This window comes from Mercenaria mercenaria, chromosome 16 (genome assembly GCF_021730395.1).
Source record: "Mercenaria mercenaria strain notata chromosome 16, MADL_Memer_1, whole genome shotgun sequence".
Lineage (NCBI taxonomy): Eukaryota > Metazoa > Mollusca > Bivalvia > Venerida > Veneridae > Mercenaria > Mercenaria mercenaria.
The window spans coordinates 56580974-56602251 of record NC_069376.1 but is presented as its reverse complement, the minus strand read 5'-3'; the positions used below and the strand labels follow the sequence as shown (position 1 = coordinate 56602251).

Here is a 21278-nt window from a genome sequence, read left to right as displayed (position 1 = left end):
TTTTTCTTTTTTTAGACCTAATGACCTAGTTTTTGATGGCAAGTGACCCAGTTTCGAACTTGACCTAGATATCATCAAGGTGAACATTCTGACCAATTTTCATGACGATCTTGTGAAATATATGGCCTCTAGAGAGGTCACAAGGTTTTTCTATTTTTAGAGCTACTGACCTAGTTTTTGAAGGGACATGACCCAGTTTTGAACTTGACCTAGATATCATCAAGATGAACATTCTGACCAACTTTCATAAAGATCCCACAAAAAATGTGACCTCTAGAGTGGTCACAAGCAAACGTTTACGCGCGCACGCACTGACGGACGACGGACCCTGAGCGATCACAAAAGCTCACCTTGTCACTATTTTCAAGCCTTAACTTGTGAAAAAAAAAATTCACTCTTTTATGTTGAGACAGCAGACCAGGTCTTATGATGGTCATTGTATTGATCAAGTGGATTCTAAAATGTCCAAAGGAAATACTAAAATAATTCATACTTTTTTTAACCTTGCACATTTCACAGGCTTATCACTGACAACTCAACAGCTGGAAAAAAATTCACTGGTGCCATTACAAAACAGTCATCTCTCTTAAAAATAAATGACCATAACCCAAAGAACCAAGGCCTTTCCAAAAACTTCAAGGGAGATTATCTGATAAGAATGAAGCAATAATCCAAACAGCAATCTTGATCAGGCACAAAAAATGCCAGTAGTACTATACCACTACAAAATGCAACAATAAAATTAATTCCTTTTTTATTAAAATTAATCACTCAGGGCAGCAGATTGTTTATTAAATAGAAGAACACTTTAGAAAATCCAATACTCTGCTGAAAATCAATGAAGTTAAATTTACTCCAGGGAACCTTTATCCCTGGCATGGCTCATTAGAAAGGATTGACATGAAAGATTATTTTTTTGTATCTGTAGAGCACAAACCATGGCTTACAAATTGGCAGTTCCTGTCTGACATACAGCAGATCAAAGACATGTCCTGAATTACCTTATATCAACTTCATTAAAGAAGAAATCTTACACTTTAATCCTAATGCATGTGAATGAAAATCCTCTGTTTACATGGGTGGGGGAAACAGACAGTTGTGGCATTAGTGAAGTTTATGCAAATACAGTTATACACCAACCAGCGATTTTCAAAATTTACTAATTCTTACATGGGGAATTCTTAAGAAAACTGCTATTTTCACTTAATGATTTATATTAAACTCTATGACAGCCTGAACATTCTTTACTACATTACCTGTGTATATTTTATAAACTGAGAAACGTTTTCTGACACAAATTCAACTTTTCCCTGTGAATTCACAACAAATAAGAAGCCATCCAGTGCCTGAAAGCAGAAACAGAAAAGTTAATTGAGTACAATTCAAGCTACATGTACATTTTTGTATTATTTCTGAAATAGAACTTCAATCAAGCATTGAAATAATTTAACATGACTTGATTTCATCTTTTTTCTTTTTTTTAAAGTGGTTAATCAGATTTGGGCCAGATTACTCAAAAATTTATTCAAAACTATAACACTGATCATTTTCCCCCCGAGTGTTTAATACATGTTAAATTTCACTGAAAATATTTTTAATTTTGACTTTCCTTTTCCTATCCAGGAAGACAGAGTAACCAATCATACAGGAAAACAAGAGGGCCATGATGGCCCTATATCGCTCACCTGTTATCATTGCACTTAAGGACAAGTCTTCAAGGTCAAAAGATCATAATAGAAATCAATCAAAAGAATTATGAGAAAATATAGTTGAAATTTTCTTTAAGTAACTTTAAAAACAAGATTTGAAAACTTGTTGTAGAGGTCCACTAGGCAATGCTACATGTCAAATATCTAAGCTCTTCTGGTTTATTTTTAGAAAATTTTGAAGATTTTTCTATGTACAATCAAGTAACCCCATGGGGCAGGGTCAATTTGACCCCAGGGGTCATGATTTGAATAAACTTTGTAAAAGTCTAATAGGCAATGCTACATGTCAAATATCTAAGATCTAGGCCTTCTGGTTTTTTTTAGAATTTTTTAAAAAGATTTTCCTATGTAAAATCAAGTGACCCCTGGGGCGGAGTCAATTTTGACCCCGGGGGACCAGGTTTGAACAAATTTTGTAGAGGTCCACTAGGCAATGCCACATGTCAAATATCTAGTCTCTAGGCCTTCTAGTTTATTTTTAGAAAATTTTTGAAGATTTTCCTATGTAAAACCAAGTGACCCCTGGGGCGGGGTCAATTTTGACCCAGGGGGTCATGATATGAACAAATTTTGTAGAGGTCCACTAGGTAATGCTACATGTGAAATATCTAAGCTCTAGGCCTTCTGGTTTATTTTTAGAAAACTTTTGAAGATTTTCCTATGTAAAGTCAAGTGACCCCTAGGGCGGGGTCAATTTTGACCCCCGGGTCATAATTTGAACAACTTTACTAAAGGTCCACTAGGCAATGCTACATGTCAAATATCTAAGCTCTAGGACTTCTGGTTTTTGAGAAGAAGATTTTTTAAATATTTTCCTATGTAAAATCAAGTGACCCCTGGGGTGGGGTCAATTTTGACCCCGGGGGCCATGATTTGAACAAATTTTGTAAAGGTCCACTAGGCAATGCTACATGTGAAATATCTAAGCTCTAGGCCTTCTGGTTTATTTTTAGAAATTTTTTGAAGATTTTCCTATGTAAAATCAAGTGACCCCTGGGGCGGGGTCAATTTAGACCCCGGGGTCATGATTTGAACAATTTTAGTAGAGGTCCACTAGGCAATGCTACATGTCAAATATCTAAGCTCTAAGGCTTCTGGTTTTTGAGAAGAAGATTTTTTAAGATTTTCTTATGTAAAATCAAGTGACCCCTGGGCCGGGTCAATTTTGACCCCAGGGTCATGATTTGAACAAATTTGGTAGAGGTCCACTAGGCAATGCTTCACACCAAATATCTAAGCTCTAGGGCTTCTGGTTTTTGAGAAGAAGATTTTTAAAGTTTTTCCTTTCGGTTGCCATGGCAACCAGTGTTCTGCATGGAATTCAATTCTTTGAACAATTTTGAAAGGGGGCCATCCAAGGAACATCCCTATGAAGTTTCATCAAAATTGGCCTGTTGGTTTAGGAGGAGATGTTGTTTAAAGGAAAGTGTGGACGGACGGACGGACGGACGGACGGACGGACAGACGGACGGACGGACGGACGGACGGACGGACGCCGGACGGTGAGCGATCACAATACCTCACCCTGAGCACTTTGTGCTCAGGTGAGCTAAAAACTGTATTGACGTTTGACCTTCAAGGATGACCTTGACCTTTGAGTTTGGGCATGACACATCGTCTTATCATGGGGTACATTTGTGCCAAGTAATATTAAAATCCCTTTAAGGATTGTTCAGTTACAGACCGGACAGGTAAAAAGCCCTTTTGGCCTTTAACTTCCAAGTGTAATCTTGACCTTTCAGCTAAGGTCCAGGTTTTTGAGCATGACACGTCGTCTGATCCAGGGGAATAGTTGTGCCTACTGATATCTAAATCTTTTGCATGACAAAGTTATGGACCTGACAAGAAAAACCTATTGACTTTTGATCTCCAAGTGAGACCTTGACCTTTAAGCTAGGGTTCTGGGTGTTGTGCTTTACCTGTCAGCCAATGATGGGGAATATTTATGCCAAGTAATATTGTAATCCCTTGATGGATGACAGAGTTCTGGACCAGACATGAAACAGACCCTGTTCATGACATGTTAACCCTTGACTACCAAGTGTGACCTTGACCTTTGAGCTAGGGGTCTTAAAGTTGTACAAGACACATTGTCTTATTATGGGGTACATTTGTGCCAAGTAATATTAAAATCCCTTGACCTCCAATTGTGACCTTGACCTTTGAACAGGGGTCAAGGTTTAGCACATGACACATTGTCCCATCATGGTGAACATTTGTGCCAAGTAATATAAAAATCTCTTGATGAATGACAAAGTCATGGACCGGACACGATATTGTGGATGTACAGACGGATGGAATGATGGAATGATAGACAGACCGAAAAGCGCAATCCTTTAGTCCCCGAAACTGGTTTTCAACCAGAAGGGGATTAATAAAGTTCATCCACTGACCATGGACAATGTGTATGCCAGCTAGAGGATCTCATGTCATGAGGTTTTCAAGATACTGAGCAGACATGGTTTTTGTACCAATAGTCACTGTGACCTTGCCCTTTGAAACAATAGGCTTCATCCACTGCCCATGGGCTCTCTTCATATAGTTTGAAGATCATAGGTCAAAGCATTATGTTACTGAGTGGAAATGAAATTGCTTACACACAGACAGATGTACAGACAACCTTTGCCATCAAATAACATTAAAACAAATTTCTCTTTGGGCATACAAGAATTTGACATAGTATGCTAGCATTGCCTCTTTAACTACTGCTCTTGAAAAGGAAAGAAAACTACTGAGGTAATTTAAGGGAATTTATAAAACTTCTTGTTTGTGTTTACGAACAGACTTTATTTAAGTCAATATAAAAGGTCCTTGAACACACTAGCGAAAGAAATATTTATTACAAAATGTAAATATTGCCAGTGAAATATTGACATCTCCACTTTTCAATACTTTCTAGTAAGATTTAAACCTTCATTTTTTTATATTCTGTTCCTCAGAAAATTCTTGTGGTGTTATGAGGAAAATTAATATAATAGAATCAGCTTTATCAATATCAATGCATGGGATAACCTGGCTTTAGTTTAAACTCAGAATGAGGCTTATTTTAAACATTACAAACAGGTTTAGAGTTTGAGTCCAGTTTAAAAAAGCTGCTGACAGAGTAATGTCAAGCTCAGTTTCTGTATTCAGAGACTATTGATCATTTTTATCATTTCCAGACTGGTGTCATATGAAATGGGTTATGGTATGACTGCCACCAAAACAGAATTCAAACCCCTGACACCCAGTCGTATTTTTCTACAATGAATCACAAACAGATGGTGATTTATCTAAATCAAGCCACAATCAATTAGAGCCAATGACAATGTAAGTCAGCCACTTTTTTAAGATACCAGTCTATAATCGGATGTCAAAGATAATCAGGCCATCTCTAATACTGAGTAGAAATAATGGTTTTCATCTAATAAACACACATGATAAAATTAACTTTTGGAAACCAGTCTGGGAAAGAAATCTTGTGACTGGCGAAGACTGTGCCAAGAAATAACCAGTCTGCTCCTTCAGATTACAGACTGGATTTCTAAACTCAAAATGGATAAGACAGCATAATCCTTTTGCCCAAATGAACTTAATAGAAGGGTAAATCTTAAACTGCCTCTGTTTGTTTGGTAAGGGTCTGACATACTGTAGCTTTTGCCTTTTATGTTTACCATTGTGAAAAACATTTGCCTCACCCAATGACTGAACTTGTAACCTAAGGAAGGAAGTCTTACAATCTCCCTACATACGACTAAACAAGCACCATTCCTTTCTTATACAGTATACTGCACTTAAGGAATCTTGCAGTTTTAACAAAATCATAAATAACATGCCATGACCAAAAGCTATATTATATGCTAAAGTATGATCGTTTACAAAAGAAATTTTACCTATTCATAAGCAGACAAATGACAATGTAACTTTGAAGAAGTAATCTGTGTGTCACCGAAAGTTGTAACTAAGACACTGCTGTATCATTGCCTTCTTTGAGAGACTTGAGGAGAAAATACCAGTAAGAAATGAATTAAATGCATTCACTACAGTTTCTGTATATGAAATGGGGGAAATATTTACCAATAACAGAATTTCTTCAAACTTTGGATATTGAAGAACAATCACCTAAGAAACAAAGATAGGCAATCAAAGTCATAGGTCACCAGTATTGAAAAAATGACAGATAAAAAATTTACATAATGGCTGTGACTTCAATTTCTGGATTGACTACATTTAAGATGCATGAAAAACTGTCCCTTACAAACAATAATGACAAGTCACTGGTGGTTATTTAACCTGTATCTTCCTGTTAAACGTTTTTGCTTACACACAGACAGATGTACAGACAAATCATTTTTTCTTTACATACATTTTTTTACTGTATCAGATTTTAAAATGAATGGAGAAGTAGTGATCAGATCAGATTTTAGCTTTGACATAAGTAATCTGATGCCAGCATACCTGAGACTGGTCATTGAACATAGCTTTTTAACTGATGCAATACTGGTGACAGGTGTGTTTCTTTATATCTACTTGCAGAAAAACATTCTAATCAACTCCAAATATAGGTATGTGACCAATTTTATGTAAAAAAAAAAAAAAAAGCCCTGAATAAGCTGGAACATAAAAACTTTTAAATCTTGGATAGGAAAATTACATTTACAGAAAATATCCACACAAACATTAATATTATTTATGAACGCATTATTATATAAAAGCCCTCGTCATTTAATACACGAAAACAAAACAATAAAGCACTAGCATGAAACTCTATTACATGTTACATGGCATTCATCTCCTTTCTTAGAAGGAAATAGCATCGTAATTTCAAAGCGCACTGCCTGAATTAATGAGAATATGACGAGGTTTTTACCATATTCGGCACGGATATTAAAAGCGTTTAAATTGCCCATAATTTACATCTTGTTTGTTTCTTCATTCCGCTTCTATTGATTGTACTTTCAAACGTAGACTAGCAAAGCTGCGTTTCATAACTGCTGTATTGATCTGCCGTCTTTAATTAGAAGTACAAGATGGAGGAACAAAAAAACTGTGTAAAATCTATCTCTTCAAAGATTCTGATTTTTCCAAATGGTTTAAAACATCTCAATTTTTTGCACTTTCCCATTCAAACATATGCTCATGCAAATTCTAAGTCAGGATAAGAACAGCTTAATTTAACAAGTGGACACCGTTTTTAAAATTAAGGGCCATAACTCAAGAGTGACTGGGTGTATCCAGCTGGTCAGAAAGTTTATCGGAGATACTATGCCCATAAACATTGTGCAGAAGAATGATGAATACGGAATAAGAACTATTTATGGATGAAAGAAGACAGTCAGCTTACAATCTTTAGTTTTTCAAGGTTCATAACTCTAAGCAGCTTTTTATGATACCCTGCCCATAAACACTATGACCCAGTTTGATCTACACCGGATAAGAGAGAGCAGACAACTGCTCAATCATATAATACATCCCATTCCAAAAATAGGCATGACAGGTTACATGTCAACAGGAAGAGCACAGACCTACAGATCAGTGAGGAGAACAGTATAGTCCTGGTATAGAATCAAGGGACATTCGGTTTAAGGAGAACTGCCTGAGATTACCTAACTGAAATACTGTTGAAAAACAGCACTAAACCAAAATCAAATGAAACACCTGAATAATAAATGGAAGCCTTTCTACCTTAATTGTATATGATATATTGAGTATCAATCATTTTGTATTTCTTTTTTGTACATCACATGCATATGTGGCAGCAATAAAACTCTGGGTATAGTATTGCAATCTGTGTCGCTAAATCACATTTAATGCAGCAGCTGCACATAAAATGCCTTGAACAGACAGCTGTATATAATCTCTTATCTTCATGGATTTCCAGGGCGCATCTACACTTAAATTTAAATAACAAAATCCCAATATGTCATCTGTATGAAAATCAAAGAAAACATGTCTGTATGGAACAGCAGTTTTGGCAGAAACCAGGCATTTCTTTTTCTATTCAATTCCTTTGTCAAAACAAGCTTGCACTTAGTATGGAGACTACCTGTTCAATGACATAAGCTTACAAAGGAGGTAATTACTGTAAACAAAATACAAACCTCTAAGAGTAAAGGACCCAAAATGTCGTCTGCTAAGATGGCAGGTTTACTTGACGACACTTGACTCTGTTGTACTGCCGAGTCCCCGCCCCCAGAATTTCCTGGAATAAACAATAATAATGGGTGCATGTTTTTAAATGTGTTTATCAATAATTACAAAACACGTTGGCATCTTTCAGCATATTAACTGAAAGACAGTGGTTGCTGATCGCATTATGTGAAATCATTTAATTTCATGGGCACGAAATTTTCTGAGTGTTGCCAAAACAGCTAGTTTGTGGCAATTTGAATTTTTTATTTCAACTTTGAAGATAATATGATATGTAATTTCTTCACTGGAATCTTCACAAAAGTTAGTCCTACATGTACATTAATAATTTTACAGTATTATTGTCACAGGGTGAGAAAACAGTTACCCCTCCCTTACAGTGCTTTATCGACCCCTGCCCAATATTCTTCTCTTATGTGACTAAGTCCGTACCATAACATACATCCTTACAAATGGGAAATTTGTCCTTGATTTTCAGACATAGACAACATTGAAAGTGTTGCAAGACTGATCAAGCAAGCATGCCACGGCTTTAGATTGGCACTAAATGTCACTAGGAGAGAAAAATGTGCAGTCTGGGGTTCGAAACCAAGACCCTTGCTTATGGGGAAAGTGCTCTACCGGCTGAGCTTACCGCCTGCCTGCCACATATTCTTTTCTAATGTGACCAAGTCCACACCATTACATAATGCAGTAATGTGACAGTACACTCAGTTTGGACATCCACCATACAAGCTTAACAGTATATAATATTTGGTTCAAATGACATTCTGTACTAGTAACAGCTGTAGAAAACTTTGAAACACTAAATTTACAACTTTAAGTTTCTAAACATTTTTTCTCACTTTTCTCATAAATAATCAATCAGCAGGTGATACCATGTCATTTCCCTATTAACTTGACCCTTAGTGACCTTTTCAAGGTGTCAAAGTACTTTCTTTTGCCATCCTATTTCATTTAACTTTAAATTACATCTGATGTGTCTTGCCAATTTTCTATTCATTACCACCCTCCCCTATTGTGGTTGTTTTCAATATATGCATTCGAATAATAGATTGCTCCTCATTGTGATGTACCATTCTAGAATGGATGATATTTTCATTGCCTCAATGATTAAGAGACTCTCGAGTTTGATTGTAACTTTCCAAAGTAATTATTACTATAAAAGAGTACAATGCAGATTAATTCTTACGCCTAAAAAAAAATGTTGTGGTTCTGGTAACATTGCCAAAATTGCTAGGTAGAGTAGGTCGATTTTTTATTTTTTTTATTTTTTTTTAGGTAAAGTGATTCATTTTTGAAAACCATTATATCTTGTAGTTTTTACTCAGTTTCAACTTAAAACCTAAGGTTTACAATGTATATTTGCTTTAAATGTTGTTGTGTGGCTGTCTTCTTCATTAGTTATTAGTTTAAATGAAACACTGACACTCCTGTGCGATAGTGTTGCATATTATAAACAATACACTTATACCTTTGACAAAAATAATAACTCCATGTATAAACATCAAACATTGAATAAAATCAATTGCAAACAAAGCTATCCGTCAAAAAATGTTTACCCCACCCACTTGAAACAAACCTGCATTCATAGACATGCCGGACCAACAAAATTTTGCCTGACCGAACATTAAATATGAAATAAACAGGAATCTTGCTTCCTTTTATCAGTATGCAGCTATTGATATATTTTTCTTGTATCCAGTCTGTTCTACATTGCTTTGGATTCAAAAATCCTGAAAAATAATTATTTTGAAAAGTGTCCCAAAAATATGGACACAATATTCATCATTCAACCCACCTGTGTTTAAAGCGAAAAAAAAACATTAACAATTATCGGTAATTATTCTGTTGATAAACTAAGTAATTGGCCTTGTTTTCATGATCAATTAAAAACCCCTCAAAGAGCTAAAAGAAGTGTGTGGGTATCATTGCATCTGAAGTGGAGATCAAAGCGGTATAGTTGCCCGAGATTGTCATGGCATTACGTCATGTTTTCGCGCCATCACTGTCTGATCGTACCGCCTCGGTTCTTGCTGTCAGAGAAGAAATCAATAAAAAACAAGAGATCACAGAGTGATCTTGGCGCCCACCAAGTGCCATTTTTGAATGTTCCAAATTTCAAGACTTACTGACTAGCTCAAGGTCAAATTTCATTTCCGTACACAACACTGTGCATGTGGTCCAAACTCGAAAGCTGTAGCTCGAGAAATGTGAAAGTAGGTCACTAGATCAATCTTAAGGTCAAAGTTTAATTCGGTACACAAAACTATGCAAGTGGTCCGAATTTGAAGGCTTAGCTTGAGAAATGTGTAAGTAGGTCACTAGGTCAAAATCAAGGGTCAAATTTCACTTCAGAACACAAATCTATGCATGTGGTCCAAATCTGAAGCCTGTACCTTCAAAAATGTGAAAGTAGGTCACTAGGTCAATGTCAAGGTCAAAGTTTGTTTCGGTACACAATCCTATGCAAGTGGTCTAAATTTAAGGCCTGTAGCTACAGAAATGTGAAAGTAGGTCACTAGGTCAATCTTAAGGTCAAAGTTCATTTCCGTACACAAAAATATGCATGTGGTCCAAATTGAAGGCTGTAGCTTGAGAAATGTGAAAGTAGGTCACTAGGTCAAAATCAAGGTCAAATTTTATTTCAGAATACAGAACTATGCATGTGGTCCAAATTTGAAGCTTGTACCTTCAAAAATGTGAAAGTAGGTCACTAGGTCAATGTAAAGGTCAAAGTTTGTTTCGGTACATAAAACCATGCATGTGGTCCAAATTTGAAGGCTGTAGCTTGAGAAATGAGAAAGTAGGTCACTGGGTCAAAATCAAGGTCAAATTTAATTTCGGAACACAAAACTATGCATGTGGTCCAAATTTGAAGACTGTACCTTCAAAATGTGAAAGTAGGTCACTAGGTCAAAATCAATGTCAAATTTCATTTTGAAACACGGAACTATGCATATGGTCCAAATTTGATACCTGTACCTTCAAAAATGTGAAAGTAGGTCACTAGGTCAAAATCAAGGTCAAAGTTTTTTCAAGTGCACAAAACTATGCATGTGGTCCAAATTTGAAGGTTGTAGCTACAGAAATGTGAAAGTAGGTCACTAGGTCAAAATCAAGGTCAACTCATGTCAAGGTTCATCTTGCCACTCAAAAATATACATGTGGTCCAAATTTGAATGTTGTAGTTATTGGCAAGAAGATTTTAAAAGCTTTTCCCTATATAAGTCTATTTGAACCATGTGACCCACGGGCGGGGCCATATTTGACCCTAGGGGGATAATTTGAACAAACTTGGTAGAGAACCACTAGATGATGCTACATTACAAGTATCAAAGCCCTAGGCTTTGTGGTTTGGACAAGAAGATTTTCAAAGTTTTTCCCTATATAAGTCTATGTAAACCATATGACCCCCAGGGTGGGGCCATATTTGACCCTAGGGGTATAATTTGAACGATCTTAGTTGAAGACCACTAGATGATGTCACATACAAAATATCAAAGCCCTAGGCCCTGTGGTTTTGGACAAGAGGTTTTTCAAAGCTTTTCCCTATATAAGTCTATATAAACCATGTGACCCCCAGGGCGGGGCCATATTTGACCCCAGAGAAATAATTTGAATCATCTTGGTAGAGGACCACTAGATAATGCTTCATACCAAATATCAAAGCCCTAGGCTCTGTGGTTTTGGACAAGAAGGTTTTCAAAGTTTTTCCCTATATAAATCTATGTAAATTATAGAAATAAACAAAGGGCCATAACTCACTCATAAATTGTTGAACCAGTCTGATTTTCCGGGGGACACAACTAGGGTACCAATACATCATTCTGACAAAGTTTGGTCAAAATCCCCCCAGTAGTTTCTGAGGAGATGCGATAACGAGAAATTGTTAACGGACGGACGGACGGACGGACGGACGGACGGAATGACGGACGGACGGACCACGGACGCAGAGTGATTTTAATAGCCCACCATCTGATGATGGTGGGCTAAAAAATTCTTTTTTAATTTTTTCTGAAAGCGAATGTGCAATATCCCGTAATAACTGACAGGTAAATGTGTCAAACGATAATAGTAGATATACTACCTCTGTGACCTATTTGCCGTCAAGAAATTTACATTATTGTGAGAAGAATATCTTACATAGTGTTGTGTCAAAAAATAAATGTACAAAGATTCATTTAAAACTTATTAAAAACCACAACAACATCATACTGCTTTATTTTAAAACCACATTTCTATTTACGTTCACGAGGTCGCGTAACCTATTCTGCCGCACTTACGGAAATCTCCAAGCCAAAGATCGTTTTACTCCATGTATTTAAATTGCTGCCGCTATTTCATTATTTAAGATTTTTTAATTGTGTTTTTTGTACTTTCTGGTCAAAAGTCTGAATTGTATGACCATAGTATGTATCATTTATTTACTTTTAGAAATAAAGAAATAATTAAAATCGCGCTGTTTGAAATTTTACAAATAATCATATGAAAATTCGATAGTTTTTATAGAATTTTGCGTACATTTCTGTCGATATCTTATTAAAATCGTTACAGAATTCAAACTGTATTACTTCTCAAGCGGTGATGAAAATTTGAAGCGATAATATTAAAGAATGAATGCACTACGCGCGTTTCTCGTGTACCTGTCAATATTTAAAACAAAAGTAACGGCGATGTAAATATTACGATAGGTCGCACGTGCTCGTGGAATGGAAAATTACCGGCATGACGTATTGATATCTTTATGATTCGCAGGTAAATTCCACTCGATCCATGTAATTTTTCTGGACGTAATTTCTGAATTTGGTAAGTTACGATGTAAAAACCGATCGGCCGAGTATGCCGGACGGTAAGACCGGCCTCGACACATAAAACAGCGGTCCGCGTCAAATTCTTCCGGTCTTATCCGTCAAACCGACGAATTTCGAGATGTCTGGCGTCGAAAAAAACAGCAGGGTCGGAACCTTTTGCTAGGTAGGGTCGGGTGACCCGAACCACAACATTTTATTTTTAGGCCTTATAAAGGCCCTGTTCCTTGCCATATATTTTATTTTACCACCATACCCATCGACAGGCCCTTAGTATAATCACCAAAGGTATTGTACACAATCATTCTAAATATAAAATTCTCTAGTTGAGATAAATGTATTATATGAGCATTCTTCCTGTACAAAATCTCAATTTCTCTTACTTTGTTATTACTGTAATAATCTATTTCCTTTGGGTATGTAGTCATACTGATACAATTTGGTCATTACAACTACCATCTAATTTTTAAAATGGAGGAAAAACATAGATGACAGAATCACCAACACTCTACAAGCTTGCTGGTGGAAACATGAACTGCCGCCAGCCAGAATCACCAACAATATAGTAGCTTGCTGGTGGAAACATAATAACAGCTGCAGCCAGAATCACCAACACTCTACAAGCTTGCTGGTGGAAACATGAACTGCCGCCAGCCAGAATCAACAACATTCTACAAGCTTGCTGGTGGAAACATAATAACTGCTGCTAGCCAGAATCACCAACATTATAGCAGCCTGCTGGTGGAAACATGAACAGCCGCTAGCCAGAATCGCCAACATACTACAAACTTGCTGGTGGAAACATGAACAGCCGCTAGCCAGAATCGCCAACATTCTACAAGCCTGCTGGTGGAAACATGAACAGCCGCTAGCCAGAATCGCCAACATTCTACAAGCCTGCTGGTGGAAACATGAACAGCCGCTAGCCAGAATCGCCAACATTCTACAAGCCTGCTGGTGGAAAGATGAACAGCCGCTAGCCAGAATCGCCAACATTCTACAAGCCTGCAGGTGGAAACATGAACAGCTGCTAGCCAGAATCGCCAACGTTCTACAAGCCTGCTTGTTGAAACATGAACAACCGCTAGCCAGAATCGCCCACGTTCTACAAGCCTGCTGGTGGAAACACGAACAGCCGCTAGCCAGAATCAGCAACATTCTACAAGCTTGCTGGTGGAAACACGAACAGCCGCTAGCCAGAATCGCCAGCCAGAATCGCCAACATTCTACAAGCTTGCTGGTGGAAACATGAACAGCCGCCAGCCAGAATCGCCAACATTCTACAAGCTGGCTGGTGGAAACATGAACAGCCGCCAGCCAGAATCAGCAACATTCTACAAGCTGGCTGGTGGAAACATGAACAGCCGCCAGCCAGAATCAGCGACGTTTTACAAGCTTGCTGGTGGAAACATGAACAGCCACTAGCCAGAATCGCCAACATTCTACAAGCTTGCTGGTGGAAAAATGAACAGCCACTAGCCAGAATCACCAACGTTTTACAAGCTTGCTGGTGGAAACATGAACAGCCGCTATAGCCAGAATCACCAACATTCTACAAGCTTGCTGGTGGACAGCCATCAGCCAGTGAAAGTATGGACAGATAAGCCAGTGAAAGTATGGACAGCCATCAGCCAGAGGAAATATGGACAACCATCAGTCAGTTTAAATATGGACAGCTATCAGCCAGTGAAAGTATGGACAGTCATCAGCCAGTGGAAATATGGACAACCATCAGTCAGTTAAAATATGGACAGCTATCAGCGAGTGAAAGTATGGACAGCCATCAGCCAGTGGAAATATGGACAACCATCATTTAGTGGAAACTTTGACAGCCATCAGCAAGTGGAAACATGGACAGCCACCAGCCAGTGGAAACATGGACAGCCATAAGCCAGTGGAAACATGGACAGCCATCAGCAAGTGGAAATATGGACAACCATCAGCTAGTGGAAACTTTGACAGCCATCAGCAAGTGGAAACATGGACAGCCACCAGCCAGTGGAAACATGGACAGCCATCAGCCAGTGGAAACATGGACAGCCATCAGCTCAGCCAGTGGAAACATGGACAGCCATCAGCCAGTGGAAACATGGACAGCCATCAGCAAAAACCACTGACTTTCTACAGTATAGCTAGACAACTTCCTAAAATCAAAGAATTCTAAATCCAAAAATGTTTTTGTACTTTTGTACATAAGGGGACAAGCAATTATGTCTGAGGCCTTCAAACCACTCATCCAACTTTTCAGACATTATGTATGTAATTGTAGTTTTCAATCATCTTACCTTGTTTGATTTGCTTAATTTGTTTGACAGTCTCCTGAAGGATTGCACACTTCTCAGGTTTCACAGAGAATGTACTCGACATGTCCGTTAGGCTTGCTGTAATAATCTCCGCAAGCTCCTCAAAATAGTAATTCTCTTGGTCACGTCTTCGGCGCTCATTTAGGCACTTATTTCTGAAAGTAGACAAACACAAAAATAACTATAAAAGTAGTTTTAAATATAGTACTGAAGACAAAAAATAACATCTATAGAAGGGTTAAATATGTGATAGAGGACGCAACAAACAAAGTGTATCAATTAATTACAAGTACATCAGAAACATGTAAACATAATACTTTGGCCCCATATGAATATGGTGTACTTTTATCAAGTCAGTAACATTATATATATGATATTGTATTACCTGTGATAACATATCTTTTTTTTCATAAATAAACATGCAGAGATTACAATGACATTGTATAGTTTATTATGGAGCTGACAATATAGTTGATATACTCATGTCTAGGGTTGGATACCGGTTCCCGGTATCGGTACAATACCGAATAATCACTTCGAAAAGTACCGGTATATACCGTTTCGTAAAAGAACCGGTTCCTATTTCGGTGTTTCCATAAAAGTAAAAGCAAAATTCTTACAAAATCTGCGGCAAAATAAAGCAGAAATTTTACCAAATAGCGTAATAACACGATCGACATTGTTTACTGTGATACCACTCCGAGTAACCTCCCTTGACATGGAGAGCTAACCGTGCGGATAGTTTCGTATGCTAAATATTACCTGAAATACTTCTTTTTCCCGTCGTTTTAAACAACGTAAACCAATACTTCATTTCAAAATATACGACACTATTTTTCTTTGTAGTATTCTTTTAAAACTAATGAAAAAAAAATATGTAAATAAAAAGTTACAAGACTAAGCTGTAACCTACGTAAACAAATACTCAGTTTTCGCGAACCATTAGAAATAATGTTATTGTTGGAATGTTGGTTGTTTGAAGTGTTTAGAAGGTTATTGTTTAATTTAAAATGTGTTGCAAATAGGTGTTTCACATTAAAAACATTACTAGTCAACCTAGTCGAAGATTATCATGAGTGAAAATGAGTCTGACTTGTTAGAGGGGTAATTTGAAAGCTAACAAGTGTTCAGTTTAACAGTTCTAGAAAGTACTGAGCTTTAAAAGCATTACTACAGTGAGTGTATTCATAGATTTAAACTGCATAGTGAGCGAGGTATCTATTCTAGATTTTTATTCTGGAAAACTAGTCTGTAAGATATGTTTATTTTTTACTCTTTCATAATCTAATGATACAACATTCCATTAACAGATTTAAAATGTTTATTTATCACAGCAAATTTTCATGTATATCTACTTACATAGGTGTATATAATACTAAGCAAATCACTGCTTATGTGATGTACTACAATGCATGGTATCGGTATCGTTAAAAATACCGTATCGTTTCGTTGGTATTGGTATCGGTATCGGTATCGAACCGTTTCATCCTTAACGATATCCAACCCTACTCATGTCAGTGAAACAGGTGTTGACTTCAAAAAAAGTACAAAATGCATGTCTCTAGATTTAATTCAGTCAAAGAAACTATAGTTCTTTTATATCAGTTCAATATTTATACACATGGCTGTATTTTACCTGACAGTGTCAAACATGCAATTTTTTACATCGGTACTTTTAATGGCTCCATATAAAGTGCCGTTACACCTCGGAGAAAAACAATCAGGGGCTGATATACATTCAGTTTTGAAAACACCCTCCTTGATGAAGGTAAATAAAGTTGTTTGCCAGTATAAAGAGAACTTTGTGTTTTATGCATTGAATTGATCCGAGATGCACTGACTAACTTTTTTTAAAAGATAGTTATTGTTCTTGTTTATCCCACTCTTTAAAACAGGCCGGCATTTAGAGGTTTGCCTCAGTATTTCCAAATCCTGGCAAAAGATTATTTCCAAATTGAAATGAATTTGATTTCTAATACATTTTTTTCAAATTTTCAGCCAAGACATTATCTCAACCTAAAAATTTGCCATAATTAATATACTTCACTTGATTATGTTATTAAGTTAATTCTATATGTGAAATGCCAGAACCTCAAATAAAATCACCACCTTTTCATAATATTCCTAACGGAGCTAAAATCATGCTAACATTTCCCAAAAATATGGGGCAAATCCCTGAATATTTTGTACAGTGTCTTCACTCATTATATTCTTTCCTAAAAATTAAAAGGAGTGCAAATGTTTTTCCTGTAAATGATGCATTTCACTGCTGTTCTCTCTGAAGCAGTTCTGCACAAGCTGTCTATACTACTACATTTTATTATCCCGCAGTTTCATTTTTGCAATACCACTTTCTTCCAACATGCTGATGTCTCGTGAAACTATACTTCTATCGCAAAATCTACTACAGTGAAATAATTCATCAATTTTCGAGAATTTGTAGGTTGTGACAATAAAACAGGAGTTGTTAAGTGGACAGCCATGCTTGAATATTCAAAACGTTAAATAAAAGAAATATATCAAAAAGGCAAAAGTAGACATATGTCTGCACAGTTATGGAGCCTGTCCATTGCATGTCAGATCATCACAGTACATTGAGGCTTCCTCGCATGAAGATTTCAATGCCCCATATGAGGCTTGAACCCACACTGGTGAGGGGCAAGTGATTCGAAGTCAGTGACCTTAACCACTCAGCTAAGGATCGAGGCCCATTGCCAGCTAAAAAGTGATATCTCAGCAAGTAAATAAACTTCCTTTCTATTTTTTCTTAGAAATCAACGTACTAATGTCCCTGCAGAGAGCCACTAAGAATGAAAGTAAGAAATTTTACACCAATGAAATTAAGTAATTTTATCAATCTGACTAAAGCACATCTCCTATTATGCTACGCTTAGGATCTGAGAACGAGCTATTGATAGCCTTGTTCTGACGACTCTTTCGCTAGCCAATTAGAGCTTAACTTACAACATTTTGCAAATCTATATTTAGCCTTGGTTTTTGATATTTACAATTCTTATGTCGTAATGTATCAGAAAGCCGGTTAGCTCAGTCCGTAGGCCTCTTGCTCTGTAAGCGAGGGGTACCAGGTTCGAACCCTGGAATGACTGCACATTTTTCTTACTCTCTGACATTCGAACAAGTCATCTGATTGGTTCAAACAACAAGAGGGCACTAAAGGCCCTGTATCGCTCACCTGACCTACTGAACTACAGATCATCAAGATTAACATTCTGACCAAGTTTTTTTAAGATATGGTCATGAATGTGGCCTCTAAAGTGTTCAATAATTTTTCCTTCGATTTGACCCAATGACCTAGTTTTTCACCAGACATGACCCAGATTCTAATTTGCCTAAAGATCACCAAGATTAACATTCTGACTAAGTTTCGTGAAGATACAGTCATAAATGTGGCCTCTAGAGTGTTAACGAGCTTTTCCTTTGATTTGACCTAGTGACCTAGTTTTTGACCCCACCTGACCCAGATTTGAACTTGACTTATCAATCATCAAGATTAACATTCTGACTGAGTTTCTTTAAGATATGGTCATAAAGAGGCCTCTACAGTGTAAACTAGCTTTTCCTTTGATCTGACCTGGTGACCTAGTTTTTGATCCTACATAACCCAGATTCAAACTGGACCTTGAAATCATCAAGATTAACATTCTGACCAAGTTTCATGAAGATACAGTCATAAATCTGGCCTCTAGTGTTAACAAGCTTTTCCTTTGATCTGACCTGGTAACCTAGTTTTTTACCCCAGATGACCCAATATTGAACTCGTCCAAGACTTTATTGAGGGTAACATTCTGACCAAGTTTCATTAAGATTGAGCCAAAATTGTGACCTCTAGAGTTTTAAAAAGCTTTTCCTTTGATTTGACCTGGTGACCTAAGAAGACCCCAGATGACCCAATATCTAACATGTCTCAGATGTTATTGAGGGTAACATTCTGATCAAGTTTCATTAAGATTGGGCCAAAAATGTGACCTCTAGAGTGTTAACAAGCTTTTCCTACGATTTGACCTGGTGACCTAGTTTTTTTTTATCCCAGATGACCCAATATCGCATTCGTCCAAGATTTTATTAAGGGTAACATTCTGACCAAGTTTCATTAAGATTGGGCCATAACTGTGACCTCTAGAGTGTTAACAAGCTTTTCCATTGATTTGACCTGGTGACCTAGTTTTTGACCCCAGATGACCCAATATCGAATTCGTACAAGATTTTATTGAGGGTAACATTCTGACCAAGTTTCATAAAGTTTGGGCCAAAATTGTGACCTCTAGAGTGTTAACAGATGAATTGTTGACGACGGATGACTGACAAACGACGGACATAGGGCGATCACTAAAGCTCACCTTTGAGCACTTCATGCTCAGGTGAGCTAAAAATAGATTTGTGAAAATAAAAATAGCAATACTGGAAATCCAAAGTATACAGAAAGATGATTGTGAATGGGTCATTCTCAGATCTTCGTTTAGAAGATCTAGTACTTCAGTCAGATTGGTAATTTCACTATACAGTTTCACTACACAATTTCCTATACAGAACAATTATTTACACTATTGTGTAATATCATACATTTCCTTGATATTTAAGACAACTGTGTACCTGTTAAAAAAAGCACAAGTGGATTCCAGTAATGTATGGTTTAAATAGTGTTTTGTGAATAAAGGGCCATAACTACAGACATGATTGTTCTAATGCTTCATAAAATTCTCTCTGAGTATATCTGCACATTAAAAATTCTATTTCATCTGTGTTTGATAAAGAAATTAACATTTCTAGGATTCAGGAGTAACATACAGATAGACAGACACTGAGTTTAAATGTGTCAAATATGTGAACAATAGATTTATAGTTATGTTGATTTCTGTTTCTGCTTTTATTCTCCAAACCTCAAACCTACATGTACTATATCAAACATAAAATGAGCCGTGCCATGAGAAAACCAACATAGTGGCTTTGCGACCAGCATGGATCCAGACCAGCCTGCGCATCCGCGCAGTCTGGTCAGGATCCATGCTGTTCACTAACAGTTTCTCCAATTCCAATAGGCTTTAAAAGCGAACAGCATGGAGCCTGACCAGACTGCGCGGATGCGCAGGCTGGTCTGGATCCATGCTGGTCGCAAACCCACTATGTTGATTTTCTCATGGCACGGCTCAAATATTTTGCTTCAAAGACATCTAAAGTCTATGACAGTTTAATTTCCAGACTGCTTTTCAAGTAGGTACATAAATACATCTTCATTTATAACACTGTCAAAATTATCATTTTCTTTTGTAAAGTTAAATAAATTATTTACACATTATAATTTGCAAGTGTGATAACGCAAAATATCAATGTCAGATATAGAATGAAAGTACCTTTGGTTTATATATCTATGCAATATCTTGCATAAATGAGCAATTAAAGATATATAACTTCACACATATTAAATGACAAATTTCCAACATGAAATCATTAACTGGATTATGAATGTTCATAAATCCTACTACCTCCTATTTGAAAGTGTCTTAGCTCAACTAAGATGAAAGCATCAGGCCTAATTATTTGAAACAGTCTAATTAAGTTAAAACTTAAGACACTCAAGCACTACATCTTGACCTTAGCAAATTATCAGGGCAAGTAACTCCTGGGATTAACTTTGACTAAGAATGAGTCTGACACGTTTCATTATTGCTTCAGAATATCATTTATGTTTCATCTACATTCAATTCTGTGTCCATTCTGCTGTCTGTTTTATAATAATTAAATGCAAGCTGTTGCCATATCCAATTTACGATTTACAATCTATGAGCCTCTCAAATGTTTTGGTATTCCAGCAAGACTAAAAATTTTTCCTTCTATAATAGGGGCCATCCACACACCTCTTCCCCTAAGAAAATTTATACCCATCAAATTATGCAGTTTTCCCCAAAATTGACTTAACATCAGATTTCTGTTCCTCTTTGCTCAAATACCAAGCTATTCATTTCCCAAAATCACAGGACTCGGTTCCTCCTCCTCTATGGAAAAACTAGATAATTATTATGTGTCAACAGAACATTGGTGCCCCATCTCCTAAGCCAAAAGCCATAACTTTGGTCTGGCTGTGTGGAAACTCAATTAAAACAACAAGCACAAGTCAAAAACTCAACATGCCGAAAAACAATTGACTCTAGGTCAAATACTTTTTGAGATATGCACAACTAGATAAAGTCAAACAGACCAATATGGGCACATCTCAGAGGACCCGCACCCCCCCCCCCCCCACCTAATTTTTTGGGGGTACAAAACATCCTTACTTGCGTACTATAAAAAGTAAAGACAAGGATGACAGA

The 21278-nt window shown here is 36.9% G+C and overlaps 1 protein-coding gene across 4 annotated transcripts in view; it reads right to left on the bottom strand.

Annotated features, from left to right (window-relative positions):
* LOC123539859 (nuclear receptor coactivator 2-like) overlaps positions 1 to 21278 on the bottom strand; it is a 136646-nt gene that overhangs the window by 64737 nt on the left and 50631 nt on the right. For all 4 annotated transcript variants that reach the window (XM_053527167.1, XM_053527165.1, XM_053527168.1 and 1 more), the window contains 3 exons: positions 14935 to 15107; positions 7790 to 7890; positions 1257 to 1346 (listed from right to left, as the gene is read on the bottom strand). In XM_053527167.1, coding sequence (XP_053383142.1) covers positions 1257 to 1346; positions 7790 to 7890; positions 14935 to 15107 — 364 coding nt within the window. The remainder of the gene's footprint in view (positions 1 to 1256; positions 1347 to 7789; positions 7891 to 14934; positions 15108 to 21278) is intronic.